Here is an 11,645-nt window from a genome sequence, read left to right on the forward strand (position 1 = left end):
GATGAATCATTGTTGGATGAATCATTGTTGGATGAATCATTGTTGGATGCATCATTGTTGGATGAATCATTGTTGGATGAATCATTGTTGGATGAATCATTGTTGGATGAATCATTGTTGGATGCATCATTGTTGGATGCATCATTGTAGGATGCATCATTGTAGGATCCATCATTGTAGGATGCATCATTGTAGGATGCATCATTGTAGGATGCATCATTGTTGGATGAATCATTGTTGGATGAATCATTGTTGGATGAATCATTGTTGGATGAATCATTGTTGGATGAATCATTGTTGGATGCATCATTGTTGGATGAATCATTGTTGGATGAATCATTGTTGGATGAATCATTGTTGGATGCATCATTGTAGGATGCATCATTGTAGGATGAATCATTGTTGGATGAATCATTGTAGGATGCATCATTGTAGGATGCATCATTGTTGGATGAATCATTGTTGGATGAATCATTGTTGGATGCATCATTGTTGGATGCATCATTGTTGGATGAATCATTGTTGGATGCATCATTGTTGGATGTATCATTGTTGGATGCATCATTGTTGGATGAATCATTGTTGGATGAATCATTGTTGGATGCATCATTGTTGGATGAATCATTGTTGGATGAATCATTGTTGGATGAATCATTGTTGGATGAATCATTGTTGGATGAATCATTGTTGGATGAATCATTGTTGGATGCATCATTGTTGGATGCATCATTGTTGGATGCATCATTGTAGGATGCATCATTGTAGGATGCATCATTGTAGGATGCATCATTGTTGGATGAATCATTGCTGGATGAATCATTGTTGGATGCATCATTGTTGGATGCATCATTGTAGGATGCATCATTGTAGGATGCATCATTGTAGGATGCATCATTGTAGGATGCATCATTGTTGGATGAATCATTGTTGGATGAATCATTGTTGGATGAATCATTGTTGGATGAATCATTGTTGGATGCATCATTGTTGGATGAATCATTGTTGGATGAATCATTGTTGGATGAATCATTGTTGGATGAATCATTGTTGGATGCATCATTGTAGGATGCATCATTGTAGGATGAATCATTGTTGGATGAATCATTGTTGGATGAATCATTGTAGGATGCATCATTGTAGGATGCATCATTGTTGGATGAATCATTGTTGGATGCATCATTGTTGGATGCATCATTGTTGGATGAATCATTGTTGGATGAATCATTGTTGGATGCATCATTGTTGGATGCATCATTGTTGGATGAATCATTGTTGGATGCATCATTGTTGGATGAATCCTTGTTGGATGAATCATTGTTGGATGAATCATTGTTGGATGCATCATTGTTGGATGAATCATTGTTGGATGAATCATTGTTGGATGAATCATTGTTGGATGAATCATTGTTGGATGAATCATTGTTGGATGAATCATTGTAGGATGAATCATTGTAGGATGAATCATTGTTGGATGAATCATTGTTGGATGAATCATTGTTGGATGCATCATTGTAGGATGAATCATTGTAGGATGAATCATTGTTGGATGAATCATTGTTGGATGAATCATTGTTGGATGAATCATTGTTGGATGCATCATTGTAGGATGAATCATTGTAGGATGAATCATTGTTGGATGAATCATTGTTGGATGAATCATTGTTGGATGAATCATTGTTGGATGAATCATTGTTGGATGCATCATTGTAGGATGAATCATTGTAGGATGAATCATTGTTGGATGAATCATTGTTGGATGCATCATTGTAGGATGAATCATTGTTGGATGAATCATTGTTGGATGAATCATTGTAGGATGAATCATTGTAGGATGAATCATTGTTGGATGAATCATTGTTGGATGAATCATTGTAGGATGAATCATTGTAGGATGAATCATTGTAGGATGAATCATTGTTGGATGAATCATTGTTGGATGAATCATTGTTGGATGAATCATTGTTGGATGCATCATTGTAGGATGAATCATTGTTGGATGAATCATTGTTGGATGAATCATTGTAGGATGAATCATTGTAGGATGAATCATTGTAGGATGAATCATTGTTGGATGAATCATTGTTGGATGAATCATTGTAGGATGAATCATTGTTGGATGAATCATTGTTGGATGAATCATTGTAGGATGAATCATTGTAGGATGAATCATTGTTGGATGAATCATTGTTGGATGAATCATTGTTGGATGAATCATTGTTGGATGCATCATTGTAGGATGAATCATTGTAGGATGAATCATTGTTGGATGAATCATTGTTGGATGAATCATTGTTGGATGCATCATTGTAGGATGAATCATTGTAGGATGAATCATTGTAGGATGAATCAGTGTTGGATGAATCATTGTTGGATGAATCATTGTTGGATGCATCATTGTAGGATGAATCATTGTAGGATGAATCATTGTTGGATGAATCATTGTTGGATGCATCATTGTTGGATGCATCATTGTAGGATGAATCATTGTTGGATGCATCATTGTTGGATGAATCATTGTTGGATGCATCATTGTAGGATGAATCATTGTTGGATGAATCATTGTTGGATGAATCATTGTTGGATGCATCATTGTTGGATGAATCATTGTTGGATGCATCATTGTTGGATGAATCATTGTTGGATGAATCATTGTTGGATGCATCATTGTAGGATGAATCATTGTTGGATGAATCATTGTTGGATGAATCATTGTTGGATGCATCATTGTTGGATGCATCATTGTAGGATGAATCATTGTTGGATGCATCATTGTTGGATGAATCATTGTTGGATGCATCATTGTAGGATGAATCATTGTTGGATGAATCATTGTTGGATGAATCATTGTTGGATGCATCATTGTTGGATGAATCATTGTTGGATGCATCATTGTTGGATGAATCATTGTTGGATGAATCATTGTTGGATGCATCATTGTAGGATGAATCATTGTTGGATGCATCATTGTTGGATGCATCAGGGACAACAGTGAAGACGAGTACATGAGTCTGATCCGTGACTTTGGACTGGAGTGAGAGGAACCTCTTGAACACCTCAAAGACCAAGGAGCTGGTCTTGGACTTCAGGAGGTTCAGGACAAACAGTGTCCATCAGAGGCGACGAGGTGGAGATAGTTCTCAACTATAAGTACCTCATGTGTGTCTGGACAGTAAACAGACCTGCAACACAGACCATGTGTCTAAGAAGGTTCAGAGTAGAAGTACTTTCTGAGGAGGCTTCCATCATTAACATCTGCAGGAAGATCCTCTGCATGTTCTACCAGTCTGTGGTGGCCAGTGTGCTATGCTGTGGTGTGTTGGGGTGGAAATGTGTCCAGGAGGAGGTCAACAGGTCAACAGGTCAACAGGTCAACAGGTTGATCAGGAGGGCTGGCTCTGTGGTTGGAATGAAGCTGGACTCACTGGTGACAGTTGCTGAGAGGAGATCATTGAACAAACTACTGTCCATCATGATGACATCATCCTCTGAACACTGTCATCAGTGAACAGAGAAGCAGATGAAGCACCAATGCTCCTCCCATGATGCAACACTAATAGACTCAGGGACTCATTCATCCCTCGGGCTATTAAATTGTACAATTATGAGTTTGGGGGCAGAAGTGAAAGTATCTGGATGTTCTGTTCTATGTTAGTCTTTGTATCTTTGTCTTTGTTGTTTTTCTTTGACCTATGTTCTTTATCTTTAGACTTAGATTGTATCATCTTGTTCTTTGTCTTTATCTTTAGACTTAGATTGTGTCATCTTGTTCTTTGTCTTTATCTTTAGACTTAGATTGTGTCATCTTGTTCTTTATCTTTATCTTTAGACTTAGATTGTGTCATCTTGTTCTTTGTCTTTATCTTTAGACTTAGATTGTATCATCTTGTTCTTTATCTTTAGACTTAGATTGTATCATCTTGTTCTTTGTCTTTATCTTTAGACTTAGATTGTATCATCTTGTCCTTTATCTTTAGACTTAGATTGTATCATCTTGTTCTTTATCTTTAGACTTAGATTGTATCATCTTGTTCTTTGTCTTTAGACTTAGATTGTATCATCTTGTTCTTTGTCTTTATCTTTAGACTTAGATTGTATCATCTTGTTCTTTGTCTTTATCTTTAAACTTAGATTGTATCATCTTGTTCTTTATCTTTAGACTTAGATTGTATCATCTTGTTCTTTGTCTTTATCTTTAGACTTAGATTGTATCATCTTGTTCTTTATCTTTAGACTTAGATTGTATCATCTTGTTCTTTGTCTTTATCTTTAGACTTAGATTGTATCATCTTGTTCTTTGTCTTTATCTTTAGACTTAGATTGTATCATCTTGTTCTTTGTCTTTATCTTTAGACTTAGATTGTGTGATTGTGTTCTTTCTCTTTATTTCTCTTGTTCTTATTTTATTTTGATTTTTTGATGGACATATTGAACGCATGGGTTCGAATGAACATTTTTAGTAGGAAATCAAAGCAACTCTTCGTACAAACATGAGATTCAACTGAAGGTCACGTGACTTGATGTTACTCTCAGAGGAAAAGTATCTTCTGAGGAAATTTTACTGACTCCAGGTATTTATGTCAGTATTTTATGAAGATGATTAAATCCTTCATCATGACCTTCATTCTATCATCAGTCAAGTATGTTCTTCTGTTGAACATCTTTTGAACCTGATTATCAAAGTAGCTCATAAACCTGATCGACGTCATATGATCGCGGATCAATGTTTCCTGATCCTGAGCTTCATGAGATGGAATTAAATTAAATGTTTTAATTTCACTCAAATCAAAACAAAATAAGCGACATTTTCTATATAAATATTCAATAATTAAATTAAATGCAGCAGAAAGTCTTGGTCGAGGATCTTAAACTTATTTGTCTTTAAAACGGTGACTTTAGGTTTCATTTCTAAACAAGTTAAGATCAAAGTTTGACAAGAAGACAAAAGTTACTTCGTATCGAAGACGTCGATTCTTCAGAACATCTTGAGAACATCTTCAGAACATCTTCAGAACAAACATCTTCAGAACATCTTCAGAACAAACATCTTCAGAACATCTTCAAACATCTTCAGAACATCTTCAGAACATCCTGCTCTTGACTATGACTTACTCAATAACTTTATTTGACACAAACATTAAAAAGACAAACAGATAAAAGAGAACAAAGTGACGCTTCATCGCTAAAGTAAAGAATAAATACAAACGACCAGAAGATGTTTAATAATAAATACTGTGACATAGAAATAATGACGAGATAAACAGTAAAATAACATGAAATGCTTCAACTTAAAGATCAACTTCTACTACTTTCGTCACTTTTTGGAACTCCGTCGACAGACTATTGTTTACACCAGGGATCAGCTGTTGCGCAACACCGCTCTCTCTCTCAGCGAATGGACGATTCCCGTGGAAATCAAGAGAAAAAGATGCAGAGCAGGTCGGATGAAACAAGTGCAGAAGCGTAGGTTCCTTTATTCCATCGATCATCATGGGAAATGTACGTTCGATCGTGAATAAAACGGACGAGTCGCTGCTGACCGGCATCAGAGAGACTTCCGGGAGAGCAGCCTTCTATGTTTCACGGAGACCTGGCTGACGGAGAAGATCCCAGACTATGTTGTTACAAGTGTGCACTAAGGACATAGAGTTGGTTGCGGTGGGCATCCGCCCGTATTACATCCCGAGGGAGTTCTCACATGTGATTGTGTTCACTGTTTACATTCCTCTGAGCGCCTCAGTGTCGGACCTGCAGCTCAAACACCCGAACTCTCTCCTGCTCATTAACGGGGATTTTAACCATCAGCCTCACTCTCCTCCATTCTTCCCACCTTCACACAATACGTGAAGTGCCACACCCGGGAGGACAAGACTCTGGACCTTTTGTATGCAAATGTAAAAGGTGCCTATACCTCCACCGCCCTGCCCCCCCTCGGCCGCTCTGATCACAACCTGATACGTCTGCGACCTGAATACACTCCCATGGTGAGGAGACAGCCTGCACAGAAAATAACTGTTAAGATGTGGAATGATGAAGCCAAGGAGAGGCTGAGCGACTGCTTTGAGTCTACAGACTGGAGCGTGTTCTCTCATGGTGATGACATCGACACCTTCAATGACCATTCCACGGATTACATAAAGTTCTGTGAGGGCAACGTCACGCCGACCCGCAAGGTGCGGTGCTTTGCCAACACCAAGCCATGGCTGACCCCTCAACTTCAAGTTCTGCTGAACAAGAAGAAGAGGGTGTTTGCTTCAGGGAGCAGAGAGGAGCTTAAAGAGGTCCAGCGAGAGCTCAAGAAGGCGATCAGGATGGCCAAGGAGGAATACAAGAGGAAACTGGAGGAGCAACTGGCGCAGGGCAACACAAGGGATGTGTGGAAAGGCCTGAAGAACATCTCAGGTCATGGCCAGAGTGGAGCCAGAGCCACAGCAGGGGGAGACCAAAGATGGGCCACTGAACTTAACCAGTATTTCAACCGGTTTGATCAGGGCCCCCCTCCCCCCTCCATCTCTGCCCCCCACTCTTCACAAAGCTGTTTTTCCCCTGCTTCAGCCCCCTCCCCCCAACTGTTCTCACCTCCAAGCCACCTTTCTCCCCCCCCAACACGCCCTACTGCCTCAGCTGCCCAACCCCCCACAGCCACCTCTCTCTGTTACATCTGAACAGGTGAGGAGAGAATTAAGGCGACTGAAGATCAGGAAAGCTGCTGGACCAGATGGACTCAGCCCCAGACTGCTCAGGGACTGTGCTGATCAACTTTGTGAGTTGGTCACACACATCTTCAACCTGAGCCTAAAACTGGAGAAGGTCCCGGTCCAGTTGAAGACCTCCTGTGTGGTTCCGGTTCCCAAGGCGGTGCACGCGAAGGAGCCGAGCCACTTCAGACCAGTCGCCCTGACCTCCCATCTGATGAAGACCTTGGAGAGGCTGGTACTCCGGGAGCTACGCACGACGGTGAGCTCTGCGTTGGATCCGCTGCAGTTCGCCTACAGGCCAAAGATGGGGGTGGATGACGCCGTCATCTACCTGCAGCACCGGGCACTGACTCACCTGGAAGCCGCCGGTAGCACTGTGAGAGTCATGTTCTTTGACTTCTCAAGTGCTTTCAACACCATCCAGCCGGCGCTGCTAAGGAAGAAGATGGAGGATGCAGGAGTTGGGACACAGCTGGCAGCATGGACGATGGACAACCTCACCAACAGGCCGCAGTATGTGAGGCTGCAGGACTGCAGGTCTGAGGTGACCATCTGCAGCACCGGGGTGCCTCAAGGGACAGTGCTGTCACCTTTCCTTTTTTCCCTCTACACGGCGGACTTTACCTATGACTCCAGCAGCTGTCACCTCCAGAAGTTTTCTGACGACTCGGCCATTGTGGGCTGCGTGTCTGGGGGGGGCGAGCTGGAGTACAGGTCAGTCATCAAGGACTTTGTTGACTGGTGTGAGAGCACCTTTGCTTAAACACCGGTAAGACAAGGGAGATGGTGATTGACTTCAGGAAAAGGTCTCCACCACATCAACCGGTGAGCATCCAGGGTTCGGACATTGAGCTGGTGGACAGCTTCAAATACCTGGGTGTTCACCTCAACAATAAACTGAACTGGTCCACACACATCAACGCCGTGTATAAGAAGGGCCAAAGTCGCCTCCACCTCCTGGGGAGACTGAGGTCCTTCGGAGTGTGCAGACAACTTTTAAGGACCTTTTATGACTCAGTGGTAGATCTGCTATCCACTACGCTGTGGTCTGCTGGGGAGCAGCAGCACGGACCGGGACAGGAAGAGACTGAACAGGCTGGTCACGAGGGCCGGCTCTCTCCTGGGCCGCTCGCTGGACTCGGTGGAGGAGGTGGGAGAGAGGAGGACACTCTCCAGACTCTCCTCCATCAGGGACAACGCTCTTCACCCACTGCACCTGACCGTGGAGGAGCAGCTCCTTCAGTGGCTCAGGCCCCCCAGTGTAGGACGGAGCGTATAGAAGGTCCTTCATCCCAACTGGTGTCATTTAACTCTCTACTTTAAATATCCTGATGCTAATCCGTAGTGTGTTTTTCTTCTCGTGTGTTTTTTATTTTATTTAATATGTTAAAAACACACATTTTAATGTTATTTAATACGTTAAAAACTCAACAATCAGAAAAGTGTTTCTTTGTGACGCGAGTATTTAAAGTCGTGACATTTTTCTACTTTTTCGAGGCGTCAAATAAATGGTTGAAGACTCAGTGACTGAAGATCTTCTCACAATAGACTCCACAGCAGCACGACATCCATCCCATGATCCTTTGCAACATGAACCTGTGCAGCTCAAGCTTCTGAGAAACTGACGTAAAAACACGTATTAAACTGAAAATACTTCATTTTAGGATCAAAAACAGACCAGATCACCAAGTTATTTTAAAAACTCTTACATTCAAAACTTCCACGACGAACACAAACATCTTTTCTCTCATAGTTTGAAATAAGAATCCAGACGACCTTGAAACATTTTAAAAACAGTTAAATAAATACAAAGTTTTTCTTATATTAAAGTTCACTATTTGACATGTTTCTTCAGATCTTCAGTGAACATGTCTTCAGGACTACAGTGACCCCCATGACCCCCATCTGTGGGCAGCAGGAAAGTCGTTGACCTCCCCGACCTCTGCGTGCTGCTGACCTCCGCGAGTGAAGGTCAACTTGAACCTCATCCTCACGGCGTCCTGAGGAAACATCACAACATGTTGAAGAAGAAAAGTAATGAAAATAAACAGTAAAATAGTGTAAAAACATCAGTGAAGCTTCTATTGACGTTTAAAGATTAAAGATAATTTAAAGAATTAAAGGTTTTTTAAGTTAAAACAATGAAAAAGAACAAAAACAATGAATGAACTTCTAGGATTCATCAGATGTTCTTTCATTTTGTCGAGTTAAACACTTGTTATTGAGTCACAGAGGGTTGACCTTGAGCTCACCTTGAGAGGGTTAACCTTGAGCTCACCTAGAGAGGGTTAACCTTGAGCTCACCTTGAGAGGGTTAACCTTGAGCTCACCTAGAGAGGGTTAACCTTGAGCTCACCTTGAGAGGGTTGACCTTGAGCTCACCTTGAGAGGGTTAACCTTGAGCTCACCTAGAGAGGGTTAACCTTGAGCTCACCTAGAGAGGGTTAACCTTGAGCTCACCTAGAGAGGGTTAACCTTGAGCTCACCTTGAGAGGGTTAACCTTGAGCTCACCTTGAGAGGGTTAACCTTGAGCTCACCTTGAGAGGGTTAACCTTGAGCTCACCTTGAGGGGGTTGGCCAGCAGCAGCACCTGCGTGATGGTGGCCGGAGGCAGGACGGGGTTGAAGGCCGCGAGCTGTGATCCCGACGGCGGCTGCAGCTTCACCTTCATGGTCTGAAGATACAAGTGAACCAGACTGACTACAGGAACACTCGGGGGAGTCGAGGGGTTGGAGCCGAGTGGTTACTTTAGGAACCGCAGCCTGCAGGACGAGGTCGCTGAGCGCCAGAGGCGACGTGTTGAGCACAGACGCCAGCATCACCAGGACGTCTGGTCTGTGAGGAGGACACGAAGATGCGAAGTGCAGCAGGACTCGGAGTCCACTCTTGTCGTAGACCGTCAGCGGACACACCTCGCCTGGAACCAAGAAGACGCTCGTCACAGGACGTGATGTTCGGGTCGAGACAGAGATCAGGACACACTTCAGGACGTCCTGAGATACGTGTCTTCACTCACTTGGACGTATAGACTCCAGTGGAACGAAAACATCAGCCAGAGAAACGTCCTCCTTCCTGTCCGAACTCGTGAGGTGAAGCTGGAGGAAGTCGGGCAGAGAGTTCTTCAGCTGGTGCTCAGAACTGGACCCTCCTGCAGAGTCCACGACCCAAGGTGGGCCGTCGCCCGAGGTGGAGGAAGCTGGAACGTCTGGCTTCTGGGGCTCAAGTAACAAATCAGCGAAGCTTCCGGAGGACGAGCTGTGAGGAGAGAGAGGGAGTGAGAGAGGCCTCCTGATGATCCTCCATCAATGCTCGTCGTCTCAGGGTCAGTGGAGGTCATCCATCTTGACCCGGAGACAACACGGGGTTAAACACTAGTACCGAGTAAACAACGTCTCCTCAGATAATGACATCAAGAGACGGCTGTCGAAGGCGCCACTCAGGAAGCTAAACGAGATCAAGGCGAGATCAAGGCGAGATCAAGGCGAGATCAAGGCGAGATCAAGACGAGATCAAGGCGAGATCAAGGCGAGATCAAGGCGAGATCAAGACGAGATCAAGGCGAGATCAAGGCGAGATCAAGACGAGAACAAGGCGAGATCAAGACGAGATCAAGGCGAGATCAAGGCGAGATCAAGGCGAGATCAAGGCGAGATCAAGACGAGATCAAGGCGAGATCAAGGCGAGATCAAGGCGAGATCAAGGCGAGATCAAGGCGAGATCAAGACGAGATCAAGGCGAGATCAAGGCGAGATCAAGTGGCACACCGGGTGCCACAGACCGGGTGTCACAGACCGGGTGCCACAGACCGGGTGTCACAGACCGGGTGCCACAGACCAGGTGCCACAGACCAGGTGCCACAGACCAGGTGCCACAGACCAGGTGCCACAGACCAGGTGCCACAGACCAGGTGTCACAGACCAGGTGTCACAGACCAGGTGTCACAGACCAGGAGTCACAGACCAGGTGTCACAGACCAGGAGTCACAGACCGGGTGTCACAGACCAGGTGTCACAGACCAGGTGCCACAGACCAGGTGTCACAGACCAGGTGCCACAGACCAGGTGCCACAGACCAGGTGTCACAGACCAGGTGTCACAGACCAGGTGTCACAGACCAGGTGTCACAGACCAGGTGTCACAGACCAGGTGTCACAGACCAGGTGTCACAGACCAGGTCAGGTGTCACAGACCAGGTGTCACCACAGACCAGGTGTCACAGACCAGGTGTCACAGACCAGGAGTCACAGACCGGGTGTCACAGACCGGGTGTCACAGACCAGGTGTCACAGACCAGGTGTCACAGACCAGGTGTCACAGACCAGGTGCCACAGACCAGGTGTCACAGACCAGGTGCCACAGACCAGGTGTCACAGACCAGGTGTCACAGACCAGGTGTCACCACAGACTAGGTGTCACAGACCAGGAGTCACAGACCAGGTGCCACAGACCAGGTGTCACAGAGACCTCAGTCATCAACTAATAATCGACAGCAAAGACAGAAATAAAGTCATGTTGGTTTCCTTCTATCAATATTTTCCCAGCTACCCAGGGCTACAGTCGTTGGCGCGTCACTGAACAACAACAACAACAACAACAACAACACTCACATGTTGCCACTGGTCAGCTCTTGCGCCGAGAGGTCACACAGAGGTCGACTGGGCAGCGAGAACAGAGCAGACGACGGCGTGGACGACGAGGACACAGGAAGTGGTGAAGGAACAGGAAGTGGAACAGAGCTCCGTTGACACGTGACGAGTCCAGAAGTGGATGCAGGAGTGAGGGGGGTGAGAGAGGTCAGGGGGGTGAGAGAGGTCAGGGGGGTGAGAGAGGTCAGGGGGGTGAGAGAGGTCAGGGGGCAGGAGACCGGTGCCATCATGTCGCTGCCTGAAGGATTCAAGCTCTGAGAGGAAACAACATCTCTGTCAAACATTCACAAGAACATCTTGACGT

General features: G+C 44.6%; 1 protein-coding gene across 2 annotated transcripts in view; it reads right to left on the minus strand.

Moving 5' to 3' along the window:
* Positions 1 to 8,469: 8,469 nt before the first annotated feature.
* Positions 8,470 to 11,645, minus strand: part of LOC148087302 (ADP-ribosylation factor-binding protein GGA3-like) — a 12,074-nt gene continuing 8,898 nt past the window's right edge. For both annotated transcript variants that reach the window (XM_087786562.1, XM_087786569.1), the window contains 5 exons: positions 11,303 to 11,595; positions 9,713 to 9,951; positions 9,444 to 9,613; positions 9,260 to 9,370; positions 8,470 to 8,695 (listed from right to left, as the gene is read on the minus strand). In XM_087786562.1, coding sequence (XP_087642688.1) covers positions 8,576 to 8,695; positions 9,260 to 9,370; positions 9,444 to 9,613; positions 9,713 to 9,951; positions 11,303 to 11,595 — 933 coding nt within the window. In that variant the 3' untranslated portion in view covers positions 8,470 to 8,575. The remainder of the gene's footprint in view (positions 8,696 to 9,259; positions 9,371 to 9,443; positions 9,614 to 9,712; positions 9,952 to 11,302; positions 11,596 to 11,645) is intronic.

The sequence above is a fragment of the Callionymus lyra genome, chromosome 1, assembly GCF_982586985.1.
Source record: "Callionymus lyra chromosome 1, fCalLyr1.hap1.1, whole genome shotgun sequence".
Taxonomy (NCBI): Eukaryota; Metazoa; Chordata; class Actinopteri; order Syngnathiformes; family Callionymidae; genus Callionymus; species Callionymus lyra.